Source organism: Poeciliopsis prolifica, unplaced genomic scaffold, assembly GCF_027474105.1.
Source record: "Poeciliopsis prolifica strain line A6 unplaced genomic scaffold, Auburn_PproV2 SCAFFOLD086, whole genome shotgun sequence".
Lineage (NCBI taxonomy): Eukaryota > Metazoa > Chordata > Actinopteri > Cyprinodontiformes > Poeciliidae > Poeciliopsis > Poeciliopsis prolifica.
Window position 1 is genome coordinate 804864 of NW_026562461.1, and position 16379 is coordinate 821242.

The window sequence follows — 16379 nt, forward strand, 5'->3', positions numbered from 1 at the left end:
CACAATACCTAGAAGTCGGACTTCTTATTTTTTGGATCGATATTGGCTGAGTTAATATCGGCCAATATGCTCTGAGACAGAGGAGCAGTGCTTCTTTGACTTAATAGTTGTTTAAAAGAAAAGAAAATGCCTAAATGTACTGAATTACAAGTTTATTTGATAACTCTGCACCAATTCAGCACATTTACATACAACAATAGCTTGACAAGCTTGATCCAACATATTGAAACAACACAACTTTCATTTGTAAAGCCTATCAGTGCTATGAGGAGCATAACAATCAATGTAAAATAAATAATTAAGAAACTAAAACTGAAAAACCAAACCGTAACAGTAACAACTGTAACAATATTGTATCGGTGCATCTTCAATTATCACCCAGAACGGGTTGATTTAGTGTGAGCTTATAATCAGAGTAACATGACATAACCAGCAGATCAGATGATCAAAGTCATACTGTAAAACCTTGTAATAAAATGTTCCACCACAGCTCTGTGTCTCAGTAGAAGATGAGCCATAAACCTCACAGCACAGTTGTCCTGTGAATAGATTGGGTGTTGAAGTGGTGGTATGTGTGGCATGACCCCCAGATGAGTCAAACATTGTCTCATCAACTTGGCTTGATGCACAAGGTCAGATGTTCAGCTGTTCCACAAACAAAGAGGGAATCATTATTGATTTTCAGCTACCATTCCATCATCCAACTCACCTCTCTGCTCAGGTTACATTTGGTCTTGGACTGTGTCACACCTCTGCATCTGCTGCTGCTATGTATAGAGTGTGCTCTCAGAGCTACAACAACAGATACAGAGAGGAGAATACTGTCTTTGGTAGTTCAACAAGTGTCGCATATGGTTGGATTTCGAAACAGACTGAGCTGCTTTTAATAAATGAGCGTTTGGTAGGGAGCTGCAGCAAATACTAATGGCGGCCAGCAACTGCCAGGGGTCTGGACATGGTGAGACAGGAGACAGGTTGAGGGTCAACATCAACGGCAGTATTTTCAGCGTGGACAGAACTGTCATGGCAGACAACTGTGAGTACTTCAGAGCGTTGTTTCAGTCTGGAATGAGAGAATGCCAGCAGGAGGAGTTACAGCTGCGAAGCGTTGGCATTCAGGGGTTCCTGGTGCTGCTGCGGGTGCTGCAGGGGGAGCGGCCCATGCTCAACAGTGACCAGATTGTGGAATCTATTGAGTGCACGGCTTTTCTCCAGGTACCAGCTCTCACCAAACACATGATGAACATCGTCAGCTCTGAAAACTGTTTGCTTATGTATCACACAGCTGCTGTCTATGGGGTGTGGGAGTTGTCCCATCACTCAGCCTTATTCATCAGGGACATGTATGCTGATCTAAAGGAGGACGTACACATCTTACCCAGCCAGATGGTGGAGTATGTGGAGTCTTTTTCCCCGAGCAGCTACATGGCCGTATGCAGCCACTCTCCATCCTCAAAGCTGCTGCATGATGTCCAGAGAACGGTTTGCTATCTGGACGAGGAACACAGGAAGTGGAGGACCCTCACTCAGCTGCCACTGAGCACCAGCACCACCATGGCAGGGGTGGCTGTCCTTGACAACAAACTGTACATCATTGGAGGAGTGCATGATGTCAGTAAGAGGGTTGTGGAGGCCGGGTTCTGCTACAACCCTGCAGAGGACACTTGGTCCACAGTCTGTGGTCCCCAGCAGCTACGCTATAGCTTCACACTGATTGGTCATGAGGGATGTCTCTATGCCTTAGGGGGGAAGTTCAACATGAAGGATCTGTCATCAGTGGAGAGACTTCGGACATCTGAGGGGAGCTGGGGCTTCGTCTCGGCCCTGCCCTGTCAGGCAGCGTCCGTGGTGTCGGCTGTAGCCATGAACAGGATCTTCATCTGTCTCTGGAGAGGAAAGGGGGCCACGGATGTCCACGAGTACGTCCCAGAGGATGACCGCTGGCTTTTGGTCACAACGCTCATCCGCCAGCAGAGCTATGGACTTTACATGGTGGGCCACAGGGATAATCTGTACATGATGCGGAATGGACCAGGTGAAGACTTCTTGCTTTGCGTGATGGACTGCTACAACCTGACCTCAGGTCAGTGGACGGCCGTGTCTGGTCACTATAGCAACAGCAAAGGCTCTCTGTTTACTGCTGTGGTCAGGGGCGATTCAGTGTTCACCCTTAGTAGACATGTTACCACTGAGTACTCGGTGGAGAACACGCAGTGGAGGCGAAAGCATGAGATGGAAGGTTTTGGTCGGGTTGGATCCATCTACACATTCCAGATGAGGCTCCCTAAACACACCGTCTCTCTCGGGGATAGATGTTCGGATCAAATTTCAGAAGGAAGCTTTAGAGACAAACATATTGTTCCCACCCTGCCTTTACAGTGCTCCTATAACTTCTGAAGGGAAATTTTGAAGTTGGCTTTTGTGGAGCAAAAACAAGTTTTGAAGAATGTTTCATATTGAACATTTTAGCTTTGTGAAAAACCATTTCTGATCTATGTGAAGATCATCATTCCACAGAGAGGAAAGTTGTTCATGAGTGGAAAACAACCCAGATTTCAGACTCCAAGGAATCCCAGTAAATTCCACCATCAGTCAACATTAAGAGAAACAAAAACAAGAAATCTATTTCAGACTGCAGGTATTAGATAATATATCAGATTATATGAATGTTCATAGCTGAACAATGAGAAAAAGACTGAACTAATGTGGCAGATGATCATGAAATTTTGTGTGTTGGGTACTTTCTCCTTCCACAGCTTAAAATGTGTTGCGTTGAGTTCAGTTTTATGTCATGTTATAATGTTATTCTCTCATTAAAAACATGCTTTGAGTGTTGCTTTGATTCCTTCATGCATGTTTGAGAAATCCTTGAATCTCCCATGGCAACCAGTAGGGTGCCTAAACTCCGGCCTCTCAGAGAAGTCCTCACTTTTGTGTCTGTTAAACTAAAGTAGCAACCTTTATTTAGTATAAATACATGATTTAGTATATAAGCATTAAAAAAAAATAAAGAAAGAAGTCATTACATTCAATCAGAAGATGCTGTTTTTATAGTGGAACATGTAACAGTAAAGATGAAACCATTTAGAGCAACTGGGAATTTACTCTCTCTGACCACACCATCCACCACAGACAGCATTGATCAAAAAGAAAGTTCACCCTGCTTCAATGTTTGGATTTTCCATATCAGAGCGTATGACAGATATCCTGTATTTATGAGGTTCGAAAATGATTCTGATTTCATGTGGAACAGGTTCTGCACTGTTATTTAATCCATAAAGACGAAGTAAAAATGGAAAAGTTGATCCTGGGTGCTTTCTTGATGCTGTGCTTCTGGGAGTTCAGGAGCAAATGTGTGTGTTCCAGCAATTCCAAGCAGAAAAGACAACAGCAATGGTTCAGTGCTCAAAGAAATGACAAAACACTGTTGGCCTACATCCTGCAGACAGCATGGAGAGCAACTGATCAGAGCAAACCAAAGAGAAAAAGACTGACCAAATATTTAAGCAGCTTTCTTTTTGCACCCCTTCATTGCTGTGATGATAATAATTCATCTATAATAATCATTTTAAAGGCTGGTATAAACTATTTCACTTATATGTTCTGACTCGACTCTTGAGCTGATGGAGTTAGTATTTTCTGTTTACTGTGACTGTAGGTGTGGAAAGTCATTAATGACCAGGGATGGATTTAAAAGAATGTGGGCCCTGGGGTGCAACCAGCTATGGTGCCCTATCCACTAAGTAAGAAAGATTTTGCTAATGCAAATAACTAATCCTATATACATCAGGTATGAACTGATGCTTGCTCGTTTAAATACATCCCATAGCCAATAACTCCTTGGTCATTGCTTATAGTCTAAAAATCTTAAAATAATACTTCTCACATGATTTGTCTATGACTTTTATATAAAGTGAAATGCTGCAAAAGACCCATTCATTAAATAAAAAAAGAAAAACATGAAGAAGAAAAAAAACTCTTTAGGGACCACCCACAAATGGTTACTGCCCATGTAAGCTGTCTAAAGAGTGGCCCCATCAAGTAGGCTTCATTTATAAGGTATATTTTGTTGTGTAGCTGTCCTAAAACTCACTATGACACATGCAGAGTTTAACTGGAGCGCTTTAGTACAAAAAAAGACAGAGAAAATTATGAATAAAGCATTGCTGAACACAACCAAAACCCATTGCCTAAAACCCTCTCTAGAGTTTGAACCGAGCTGCATGTAACCCTGCCGTCACGCTACACGCATCATCAGTTCCTCAAGCGCCCGCTCTCTGTGATTCTCATGGACAAGCAGCACTTCTTTGACGGTGTGTGACTGGAAGCCCATCTCATTGAACTGCGTCAGGAGGTGGAGGAACTCTTCTGCCTAAACAGGAAGAAGTTGAAATGAGTGGAGTGTTGAAATGAGTGAAGTCGTTTGTACGCTGCTGCTCACCTTTGTTTCACAGTTCTGAAACATCTCCAGGGCTTCTTCCACCTGAGCCATGTCATAGCCCAGCTGACACAGGTGCTCACACGCAACCAGGTAACTCAGGATCTGCAGACAGAAACACATTCAAACATATTAACATGATTGGTGAGCTTTTTCATTTCTCACAAAAAGTGTGAAATAATTGCCATTTGAGAGTAAATCCTAAAAATACATTTTGTTTTGAGCTTGAGTTGGGGAATTGAAATACAAAAATAAAATAAAATTTGAGAGTAGATATGAAACAAAAGTACACAATAGTATTAATTGACTTGGTATCGATATCGTGGATATTTTAGCCTGAGATGAGGCGGATCAGTCGGACCTCTGCCTGCCAGTTTCAGGCTGCCTGCTGACTTTCTGACCTCCACGTTGGTGAAACTCCACCAGAAAAAGTTAAATGAATAGTTTTTGTTTTGTTTCTCATAGAGAAAAAAGGAGTTAAAGATGAGAGGTGAGAAATGTATATGAAATAATAAACATGTTTCAATTAAACTTTATTTATGAAACAGCTTTATGGTACAAGTTTCCATGTCTCCCATAAGTTCCTGTCCTGTTGTCCCAGTATGTCCCAGGATGTCCCTGTAGTTCCTGCAGTTTCACTGTCTCTCCACTCAGAGCAAAGGGCTTTTCATGCCATGGGAAAACACATAATGCACCACAAGCTGTGGAAGTCTTGTCTCTATTTTTAAACTGGCTTAAAGTGGCTTAGTATACAGTACTTCTGTTTCACCTCCCACAACCTCATATCCACTACTGCTTTGTGCTCTTCTATTTTCTATTTCCAGATTTGAAAGGACTTACAGAAATCCTGAACACTTACTGATCAAGACCACTTTAAAGATTACCTGATCTCTGGCTGATTTGGTTCTAGATATAGAGTCAGGACTTTTAAAAGGTTCTGTATGAACAAACATCATGAGTTGGTGATGTGTCCAATACATTCTGATATCTTCTCCTATTTCAGCCATAGTGGTTGATTCCTTACCTGATAAGATCATCTCTGGAGAACATGACACTAACCTGATCTGGGGTCTGTTGTCCTGCCCTCTGCAGGGCAATGATGGCAGTGCGGAGGGGGTATCCCCGGGCAGTGATGACCCTGAGCAGCTCTCTCTCCTCTGGGCTCAGAGCTGAGAGGAGCTCCACAGACGAGTCCAGAGCAGAGCTCAGGCTCCCGCATGACGAGGCTATAGGGTGAGCTCTGCAGCAGTTTGGTTTGAGACGCATCTGGAAGACACAGCACACAGCAATCAGTTAATAAAACATGGCTTTGACAGCTCATCTTCTCCATAACGCTGACTGCAGGCCAGAGTGTCACACTGCGGTGGAAGGAGACAAGTCACACACTGTAATCCTGATCAACCTGTCTACTCCCAGGCTTTACCAAGTCTATTTATGCACCATGGAAGCATTATAAAAATAAAAATAGATGATGAGAACTGATTTAATCTTTAAATGACTAAATATTAAGTGATGGCATCCAAGCAGAATTTTTCCAGCATTTCAAGCTGTGAAGAAAACAGAATTCTTTGGGATTGAATTTAAATTGCAGCTCTAAAAAAATTCAAAGGGTCATCTGATGAAGATATTCAGAGTACCTCTGTTAACGGAATAGATTTCTGCTAAACTTTAAAAGCCCACAGACCTGTTAGGATGAGTCTCAGCTGCTCATTTGACAGAAACAAGTGAAACAGTTAATGTTTTGCAAATCTGTTGTGTAGAGGAGAAAAACCTCACTGACAGATTCTCTCCATGTTGAACTGTTCTGATTTGTTCTCAGAGAACTGAATATGTATTTAAAACAGAAGCCAAATGACTTTGTTGATGTTAGCGCTCAGAGAGCAGAAGATAGTTTAATTGTGTTCATACAACAGGCTGTGGAATCAAAAGGTGATTTACTTCTACCAGAGTAAATGGAACAGAGTTTAAAGTCATGACTTCACCTGTCAGTACTTTTCATTTGGGTTTCTGTTTTATGGTGGAAACAGCACTCCCTTTTGTTAGTCAGTTATGACAAGGGCAGAGGGTACAGGGGTCATGTTGCCATTCTGAGAGACACAGGCAAGAATATTATCACATTGGTAAAGCATCATAACTGTCTTTCCTCTTTTATTATTCCTGGTATGGGTGGTTCTACATAGGGGCAACAGGGGCCAGTGTCCCTGTAGGACTGGCCATGTACAAAAAGGAGTGGACAATTTTTACCTTCATAGCTTTACTTTATTGATGAATTACACTTTTAACCTCAGCTGTATTGAGACAGGATCAGAGATTTTATGTGATGCACCAGGGGTCTCCAACCTGTAGCTGCAGACATGCAAGTGGCTCACTTGATATATTAAGATATAAAATATTGCCTATTCTTTATTTTTTTGTTTCATTCTTTTGTTCTGTGCTCTCATGAAAAAGCACTGACCCTTGTACCCTGGCCTGCCTGGTAAATTTGGTCATTGGGTCACTATGTACTGATGTCAATCAGGATCCTAATGAATTGCATGTTGTACATTTGTGGATTTAGTAACAGTGCAATGGATTAATACAGACTTTTAGCAGCCACTGGTTTGATGCTAAACCAGTAAAAAGTAAAAAGCTGTTGTTCACAAGATGCTGTACCCACGGTTCTGAATCCATGATCGTTGATCAGTGCATATTTTGTTTCATGCAGATTAAACAATTATCAAACACTCCTGGACGTAATTAAACACAAAGCAGAGAGAAGCTATATGAAGACAGGACATATGAACAGAACGGAGTCACATTTGAATTGGACCAAGTTAGACTATGGCTAAGTTGGTAAATATGAAAGTGTCTCTAGAATCTAGTGGTGCAATGTCTGGTTTTAAGTTTATTTGAAGTCTTTGCAAAGCATATTGTGAGACTTTTAGCTTTCCCTATATGCATTAATCTCTCTACTGTTACTGAAAATTATTGAAAAAGTTACCCATGTCATCAACCATTTCTGCATTGACTTGGTGCAGTGTGCTTTATGTTTATGTTCTCATATTATGCCAAACAAGCATTAAAAATCCTCATTTGGATGAGAGTGGTAAAGAGCTCTGAGACTGACTTTTAGCTGAATTAGTGGTGATGATGGACAATGTTTGAGTACATAGCAAATCATAATGTAAAGAATACAACTCACTGCTACGTTTATGTCATAATTCACACACATACTAACGATTGTCTCAGCTGAAAGAAAAAGATGGATAGAAATACTTTTTCCCACAGATTATCAAGTTATTAAGATGTAATACGAAGAGTATGTTTTACCATATCTGCTGCTTTATGGTTGTCAGTGGATTTGTCAGTGGTATAGATCCTGGTGTTGGGAGCTTTGTATGAGAATGAGCTCTGAGGCTGACTGTCTATGTTGGACTCTTGTTTTTTGGACATGTCCGTCCCAGAGACAGAACACTGCCGGAGGTTCTTCCTGCGCTTGTGGGGGAGGCTGCTCAGGCAGGATGGAGGATTCAGCAGGTCTGGGATGAAGGCTCTCTGTGCTTTTCTTTGCTTCATGTTCTGACATGAAGCAGCTGGGTGCTCTTCCTTCAAACAAGCTTTAGCTGTCAGGGGTTTCTTGGCTTGCTGCACAGTATTTCCTCCTTCATCCTCTGAGTCTGAGATGGTGAAGGTGGTGCGAAGCACAGCAAGGTTGAGGCTGAGGGAGCGTTGTCGAGGGTTTGGTTCCCAAAAGTCAGAACTGTGGCGGCTGGCCAGACGACTCTGCTGTGGGCTGCTGAACATCATCCAGTACGGAGGACAAGATGGTAAAAGTTCGGATGGAGAGGTGAATGGCTGAGGCCGCTGATGGTGGGTGGGACCGTTCTGCAAGCCAGTTAACACCCAGTTCTCCAAGCTGAACTCGTACTGTAATATCAGGAAACAATATGCAACCTTTTACTACCTGTTTTATTGCAGCTAAGAACTTTTCAAATTAATTGACTTTTTGTTAACCCCATTCAGGGAAATTATGTGGCTTTTGTCTTTATTGTCATTGTTTGGCAAAAATTGTATCCATTCTTAGAGTAAAATGTACTGAAATTTGGTTCACATTCTGATGGCATGAGGTATGTCATGTAATCTAATTTTACATCACAGGCTAAATCAAAGTCTGTTCTCTAGCATGACCAGAGCTGCATGAAACACTGAACAAACAAATGAAACAGATCAAGACACAGAGTAAAGAAAGCATCCGTACCGCTGTTTCCTGTAATATGCTGAGGTAATCAGGTATTGTCACTTTGACATCATCTTTGACTTCTTGTAAGATGACAGCCTGGGGCATCCTTAGTGGAAGACCTTCCATCCTACTCAGTTCACTAAGACACACACATACATACACACGCACACACACACAAACACAGTGTAAAGAGTACACCCATCTTATAAACACAGTTGAATGGCATTGTTTTAAACCTAAATCTTCAAAACACTTTCAACAGTTTGTCTGTGGATTATTAATTTCATACGTTGCAGGGACTATTTTCCTAACACATATTACATAAAGGGTAAATTCAGTTTTTTGGGTTAAGGTTAGGACTAAAGTGTGAAATTAAGCATGTACTGGTAATGATCAGTGTCAGGATCAGGATTATTCTATAGAAACTAATGGATGCCAATTTCTGCAAAGATAGAGAAACAAACGTGTACGTGCTAATGCACGCGCCCGTATGTGTGTGTGTGTGTGGTGTGTGTGTGGTGTGTGTGTGTGTGTGTGTGTGTGTGTGTGTGTGTGTGTGTGTGTGTGTGTGTGGGTGGTGTGTGTGTGTGTGTGGGTGCGTGTGTGTGTGTGTTATATAGGATGGGGGTGGGATTTGCTTCGCCATATGCAGATATTTTGTAAACAGGCAGCTTGTGTTGTGAACCTTAAAGCCGGGAGGATTCTGATGAGTCCAATCTGTTCCTGACCAAGCAAACATGTCCTCTCTAACTTCACTCTACCATGGAAATAGACAGCTTGAGCAAATATTAAAGTCCATGAAAGAGGTGTTTAGAAGTTATCTTTCAGTTCAGCATAGATGTTCAGGTTAACAGATGGTAACCAGATGGTAAAAAAAAAAAAAAAAAAAAAAAAAAGTGTAGTTGTTTACTAGATGCCAGAGTATGGAGGAAAGCTGAGCTCTAAATCAGTTTTCCCTCCCAGGATCCCTGACTGACTTCACTCATACATTCCTTTACTGGTTTGGTGAAGAGTGAATAAAAGCCATGTGCTTTCCTAGATACTATGCAAGTTTGCAACATTGTGTTAGTGACATCATATAAACATTTCGCACCTAAGTATTTATGTGCAGTGACGTCAGAGCAGATGCTCAGCTTCTGCTCCTTCTGTCCACTGAAAGTTAATCAGACATGATTAACTGTAGTGAGAATAAAACCCAGTGCAGATGGTGCAGGACTTCCATCACCAGAGGACACGTGTTTCTTGAGCTTATTGTATTGTCTTTGACATGCATATTCTGGTGCTAATAAAGAAGCTCATGTAAAGTTAATCCAGAACAAGATTTTCTTTAAAGGTCTGTATAAAACATTACATGATACTAATCACTTTTACACAGCACTACACTGTAACACCAGATGTTATCATCTTGAAGATTTTTTTCAAGTAGGTTTTAATGAAATGTTAGTTCTTCCAGCAGGCATTATGCAAAGCTTGATAAATCCTCACCACTATTTTTCACAACAAAGTGCTTTTCTATGGAATCTTATAAATATCAGAGCAAAGAAACAAATACAGGAGCAGCATCTTGTTATAACAAGAAACGTTCTTGTTTTAATGAGACTTAAATCTCTGTGCCTTTTTAAGAAGTCATAATTATTTAGAGGGATATATTATCACATGTCATTACAAAAATATATCCTGACAAAATATATATGGCAGTGATACACTTCTGTACTTTTCTACAGTAATTCCACTGAGGGTCCTTGGAGGAACATTTCAGTTGGCCTCAGCATTGAACTTAGAAAAATCACAATAATATTTTCCAGATTCAGCAGCCAGTTAATGGGAGAACTTATTTATCAACCTCTGCACTGTCAGCCAGTCGCACACAGTCAGCAAAAGTAATCAAAGACTTTGAGATTCAGGAGTTTTATAACATTATTTTTTAAATTCTTGTTCCTGTGAGCTTTTATTCTGAAGCAAGCAAAGAAAATAGATGTAAAAGATGATTATACATCGAAAACTATGAAACACAGGAATTTCATAGTAACAATAATCCTTGAAAATAATCAGTTACGCATAATCCGAAACCAGCATGAAGAGGGAACCTACCTGTCAGTTTATCTGTGCCTCAGTGAAACGCTGTGTGAAGCTGGAGTGAAGCCTTCCTCTGCAGGTTCTGTCAGAAGCAGCTGAACCTCTAATCCATTAACCTCAGTTAACCCCATTAGCTGGCACATGGTGCGTATCAAACAGCATCCCGCGTTTGATAACATTTTGCCACACTGCTAACGTTGTGGCACTCTCAGAGCTCACACTATAAGGCTTAGTTCATTTTATTAATTAGCGTTTAGGTGATTAGGTAACAAGAATCAAGTTTCTGTAACTTTCTGACTTCATGTTACATGGTAAACTCTTTAAAACTTTCTTTAAAAGATTTGAAAACACATTGAGCTTAGAGCACCACTTTTACTTCCATACAAGTTTACATTTTTGTTAACACAGTCACTTCAAACAGATGAAACTCATCTGCCTGGCAGAAATATCTCACTGCCAGGCAGTAGTGCTGAGTTCCAATACACTTTTATAATAGAATGATGCCCCCTTCTGGTAGAAAGTGGTACCTGCTTTAGTCCAACAGCGTGTCGGTCTTCATTGTAACGTTATGCTTTGTTCTGTTTTCTCTACAGATTTCTGTCTTATGGGAATTGCTGAATTGGTGGGTTTGTAGGTTTCTTTACCCTGATGAATCTATTAAGTCACAAATTTTAACAACGGTTGAGATCTTAACCAGTTCAATCCATCCAAAACCTGTCTGCATGTTTCAGATCATTATTTTATTGAAAGACCCAACTGTGTCTAAATATAAACCTCAAGTTGATTCAAGATGACGTTGAAGAAGTTTTGGGTGACAAACTACTAGATACACTCAATAATAACTGCCATCAATGTGATCCTACAAGCTCCAGAATCATATTAAAAGATTTCAGTTATAATTCTGAAATTAATTACTAAAAACTAAATCTTTTACATAACCATATGTTACCTCTACCAGAAAAAGAGGGTGAGGAGGATGGCTTGTTTCCAGTCAGGTCTGCAGGCTAATGTTCAAAACCAGACACTGTTCATCACTCTTTCTAATCCAGCCACTTTAAGCACCTGAGTTCAATTTTTTTATTTTTAATTTGCAAAAACTTAACATTTAGAGTTTACTTCCACTTAGGCATCACTCAAACAGGCAAATGATTTGTTTTCATTTCGATTTATTTTCAAATGCATAGTCTGGGAAAAAGGAAAAAGAACATAGTTGTATTGAAACATCCCTCCAAAGCCACCAGCGTGTCCCAAAGCACAGCTGAGTGAACAGAGAACATGGAATTGGCAGACATTTCACGTCACATGTCCCCCCTCCACAAAAATATCAAACTACATGTCCAAAATACACATTTTGGTGTATAAAAAACAAATCCATCCAAAGGATGATTAAATTAGAATCAAGGTAATGAAAATACCATCTTTAAAGAGACGTGTTCACTATAAAGCAAGTTCATTGTCTGATCCAGCTGACTGGATGTGCGTCAGAGGCCGTCAGCTTCAGCAGCCTGTAGGGCCGAGGCCCAGTTCTGGTCGGACGGGGAGTCGGGCAGGACCCAGCCCTGAGGAACCCCAGATCCATCAGGATGATCTGCTGCCACCAGGAACACGTCCCAGTCCCTTCTGAAACATCAACACACCTTATCAAGACCTTCTCTCAACACAGAGCTCACAACTTCTGCTGATGGAGAAATAAAAATAAAAAAAAAACAGTGTTGCTACGACTAGATGGTGTTTAGTCACCTTGATATCAAAAAAGTCAAACCAACCACTAAATTTGTTCTACATCTAAAGTTAGAGGCTGAAGAGCAGAGCAGGCCCAAAGCAAGGCTCCTCAAGAGTCTGCTTGGGCCCCCAACACACACCAAGAAAACTTTTTCTCTACTATCCGTATCTACTTTATAGTCTGCTCCCACAATTAGTAAAATACAAAACTTATTAACTTATTAACTGTAAAGTTTATCAGTTGATGTTACTTTCAAATAAATAGTAGTATCCTTAAATAACTACACATTTAAAATTCTTTTTTTTTTCTTGGTTTGCTACTCTTGTAAGGTTAAAAGCCATAATAACACTGGACATACAGAGTGGCGTAGGAATGATAAAGCATCTGGTGTTGATACCAAATGCAGGGGGCCCCAGATGAAAATCTTCCTTGGGCCCTGAAAAGGCTTTGGCTGGCCCTGGTGCAGACCAACCTGATGTGCATGAGCGCCTGCAGGGAGTGCTCTGCCTGGCTGTAGTAGTCGGTGAAGGGCTGCAGGATGCCGTCAGTGGGAGGCTCATCTGCAAGACCAACACAGACATGAGGAGGAGGAGGAGGAGGAGGATGAAGATCCAGAACCGACCTGGAGGAATCTGACAGCCTGGCTGGAAAAGCTGCTACCTCCAAACAACATGGAGTCCACCCTACGCTTCCTCTCCAGCTGCCGCTCCCTCTCCTTCCTGACTCGCCTCTCCTGCTCCCTCCTCCGTTCCTCCTGCTGCTCTCCTTCCAGCATCACCATCAGAGCCTTCTCCTCGGCCGAGTACAGCTCTGTTCTCCTCTTCGTCACGCCCCTCAGCTGCTCCAGCTGACCGCTGAACGCCTCATCACACTGCAGCTCCGTGCCGATCCCTTTAAAACAACATAGCTTGCAGAGTTATTGCTGCGCTGACGGGTCTGTAATCAGCTCATTAAAACACCAGCAATTATGCTGAGTCAGCCTTTAAGCCACTTGATCCAGAATACCATCATCAAAGAACATTTTTGGAAATGTTTTTATTTTTTGCTTCAGCGCCAAAAAGAGTCTGCTGATCTGGAGGAACAAACCATCTCTGACTTTATTTTTTTTTTACTTTGTTAAAATTCTGAACAATATAATAAGGCATACTTCATAACATCAAAGGAAAATTTAATATAACTGAACAGAAAAGTAAATAAAGTACGATTCAAACACAACTTGGTATGAAAAGTAGAAATCATCACAACTTTCAGTTGTTAAAGCGAATTATTGCTATATGATACTAATGACTGGCATTTTGTGTTGTTTCAACAATTTAGTGCTTCCTTAAATCAAATAATATCTCTTAAAAAGGAACTGCTGGAACTGTTCTTTATTTTATAAGACAACATAAAACAACATAAAAGTGTAGCCCAAATATTAACTTGTCATAATTGCAGTCTAAACTTTTGATCTGGTAGAAGTTTGTCTTCTAGCAGTCACCAAGAATCAAAGTGGAAGAAGTAAAGATTCTTATTTAAGACACAGCTTCCAAAAAAACATTTCAGAGCTGGAAGTGGTATTATGTTAAAGTTTATGGATCACTCTGAAATGGAGATCTTTTTGCAGAAGAGTAACTAAGGTAACAACCAAATCAAAACTATCTAAATGTTATTTATGATTCTATCTTTACAACCATAAATATAGAGCCAGAGATATGGATGTGTGAACTTGAAAATGTTTATGTGAATTAGCTTTTGTACATTTTTATAACTATCTGAGGTTGATGGAACCAATCATTGGATCAGAACCGAACAGACTTAAACCTCCACAGATTTCATTACATCACTTCACATAAAGTTTCCATGTAAAATGACAGCTGACCTGAATTATCTCTTTCATCATTTGATCAGATAAATATGAGAACTAATCTGTGTAAATACGCTGAGATAAAAGTTCCATTTTAGGGAGTAAAAACCATTAAAAACTTTGATAAATTTGGAGCAGAACATTGAGAACAATTTGACTTTTTTCCTATTCTGGATGTTTCTCTTGTCTATAATATGACTAACTCCTGGATACTTCACTTCTTTCTAACTGAGACATGAAAAGAGAGTCCGGGGACTGATGGTGAACACTCGTCCCTCTCCAGATCTCAGATTTGTGCCGTCTCTTAAAAACTGCCTTTATCATCTGCTGGTGTGAGTTTCCATCACATTTTAACGGTTCAACAACTGAATTATTTCTGTGGAAAATGGCTTAAACTTCTGTCCCAATAATAAACAGCAGAACAGCATTAACCCGACCTTTTCTGGACGCCGCCTCCTTCCTGAGTCGGCGCAGCTTCTCCAGAGATCTCATTATGTCCTGCATCCTCTTCACATCGGCCTGCTTCCTCCTCACCTCACACAGGACGGCGTCTGCAGACAGCTTCAGCTCCTGCTCCTGAGAACCAAAGGCATTCAGCAAAACTCTCCTCTTCACCCTTCTCTACATAAATACAATATTACCTTCTTCTTTTCTTCTACTTTTTGTATCTGTCTCATCCTCCATTTGTCTATGGAGGCCTCTTTCTCAGTGCCGCGTTCTTCTGCCAGCACCTGCTCCACCTGCCGGTCCTTCTTGGCCCTCAGGCGCCGGGCCCTTCTCTTCGCTATGCGGTCCACTTTAACTTTAAGTAGATCTAAACTCGGGGAGTCAGTGAGTTTCTGAACTTTGGCCTGAACTTCTCTCTTAACGTGCAAAGCCATCTGATAAGACTCAGACCACCCGCTGACTGAGTGCAGATTGTGCTGGAGAGAGAGACAGAGCTCCTTCAGCCGGGACAGCAGCCGAGCTGTGTCGTACAGAGCCTCTTTGAAGACGGGGACAGAGCCGAGGTCTGACCGCTGCTCCTGCGGGTTGTCGGGAGGTCCACCTCGGTTCTGGAGGAACCGGGTTAACCACTGCCGGTCCTGCCTCCTCTGCAGCTTCTCCTCATCCTCTGGGTGTGCTGCAGTTTCCCAGCTGCTGTCCCGTTGCAGAGGATGAGGCTGGCGGGGGCCCGATGAGCCCCGGTAGGGGGGGCCTCCATCGCGGTAGTCCTCCCGCTGCCTGAGTCCGCAGTCTATCCGGAAAGGAGCGGCACCGAGCTGCTGGGACGCAGCCTGAAACGTAGGGACTCCAGGGCTACGGAGCGTGTTTCCAGGGGCGGGAGGCGCCATTCCCGGGAAGTGTCCCGGTGGAGGACAGACAAAATTAGGCGGGGGGACAGACGGGTCGAATCCATAAGAAAGGGGAAACCGAGATGTTCCGAAACCTGCTCCCCCAGGAGGAGGTGCGGGGAAGTTAGCGGTAGGAGGAATCCATGGTGAAGCGGTGTGGTTCGGCTGCTCTGAGGCGGGCTGTTGTATCCCTCCCCCGAAGACATGATGCAGGGAAGCATCATGTCCGTGCTGATATGAACCCTCCATGCTGACTGACCATTACTACCTTCACACAGCCATGATTATCCGCTTCTGTTGTCGATTGACGGCAAACAAACCAGCTTTTGGTGCCATTACTGCCACCAACTGGTCTGGAGTGTGACAGAACATTATCCAAAATCCTATTTTGTTGGTCAGACAGTGAAGTGCCCTGTCAAACTAACACAAAAAAGGTCAAATGAAGTTTTGAAGCACAGCCATAAATTTTATTATGTCTATGGTTTGAAGAACTGTTCATTTTTGTTTAACAGACGTAGTCAGATTTCTGATGGCGTTCAAAGATGGCCACATAGAATTTTGTTGCATTCAGTGACATCAGAATATCTGAGCGTTCAAAATAAAAATGTGAAAGGTGTTTTTCGTCTAAACATGTGGACTTCTATGTCTTCCAGCTTCTTCAGGTAGCACCAGCTATGACTTAATTCCACATCCTTGAAGTGAATTTCAAACATAACCGATTACTCCGTGTTTGGACATTTTAT

The 16379-nt window shown here is 41.7% G+C and overlaps 3 protein-coding genes across 3 annotated transcripts; 1 reads left to right on the forward strand and 2 right to left on the reverse strand.

The window, feature by feature from the left end:
• Positions 1–828: 828 nt before the first annotated feature.
• On the forward strand, positions 829–2829 carry kbtbd13a (kelch repeat and BTB domain containing 13a). Its single transcript, XM_055022454.1, has one exon. The coding sequence runs from the start codon at positions 925–927 to the stop codon at positions 2395–2397; it is 1473 nt and encodes a 490-aa protein (XP_054878429.1). The 5' UTR covers positions 829–924; the 3' UTR covers positions 2398–2829.
• A 130-nt stretch (positions 2830–2959) lies between these two features.
• On the reverse strand, positions 2960–10799 carry ubap1lb (ubiquitin associated protein 1-like b). The gene is made up of 6 exons (XM_055022452.1): positions 10749–10799; positions 8676–8796; positions 7748–8344; positions 5498–5704; positions 4442–4543; positions 2960–4372 (listed from the first exon to the last, which is right to left on the reverse strand). The coding sequence occupies exons 2-6, from the start codon at positions 8781–8783 to the stop codon at positions 4238–4240; spliced, it is 1149 nt and encodes a 382-aa protein (XP_054878427.1). The 5' UTR covers positions 8784–8796; positions 10749–10799; the 3' UTR covers positions 2960–4237.
• A 1082-nt stretch (positions 10800–11881) lies between these two features.
• pdcd7 (programmed cell death 7) lies at positions 11882–16357 on the reverse strand. The gene is made up of 5 exons (XM_055022448.1): positions 14944–16357; positions 14740–14878; positions 13117–13347; positions 12929–13016; positions 11882–12353 (listed from the first exon to the last, which is right to left on the reverse strand). Exons 1-5 carry the CDS (start codon positions 15883–15885, stop codon positions 12215–12217), a joined length of 1539 nt encoding a protein of 512 aa, XP_054878423.1. The 5' UTR covers positions 15886–16357; the 3' UTR covers positions 11882–12214.
• Positions 16358–16379: the final 22 nt, after the last annotated feature.

Excerpts from the sequence above, each read along its gene's own strand:
- pdcd7 (XM_055022448.1), bottom strand. The coding sequence starts at position 15,885 with ATGGAGGGTTCATATCAGCACGGACATGATGCTTCCCTGCATCATGTC. Across the intron at positions 14,879-14,943 it reads AAGTAGAAGAAAAGAAGAAG|GAGCAGGAGCTGAAGCTGTC; the intron begins GTAATATTGTAT and ends TTTGGTTCTCAG. Across the intron at positions 12,354-12,928 it reads CAGGCGCTCATGCACATCAG|AAGGGACTGGGACGTGTTCC; the intron begins GTTGGTCTGCAC and ends TTGATGTTTCAG.
- ubap1lb (XM_055022452.1), bottom strand. The coding sequence starts at position 8,783 with ATGGAAGGTCTTCCACTAAGGATGCCCCAGGCTGTCATCTTACAAGAA. Across the intron at positions 8,345-8,675 it reads GCATATTACAGGAAACAGCG|TACGAGTTCAGCTTGGAGAA; the intron begins GTACGGATGCTT and ends CTGATATTACAG. Across the intron at positions 5,705-7,747 it reads ACCATAAAGCAGCAGATATG|ATGCGTCTCAAACCAAACTG; the intron begins GTAAAACATACT and ends TGTGTCTTCCAG.
- kbtbd13a (XM_055022454.1), top strand. The coding sequence starts at position 925 with ATGGCGGCCAGCAACTGCCAGGGGTCTGGACATGGTGAGACAGGAGAC.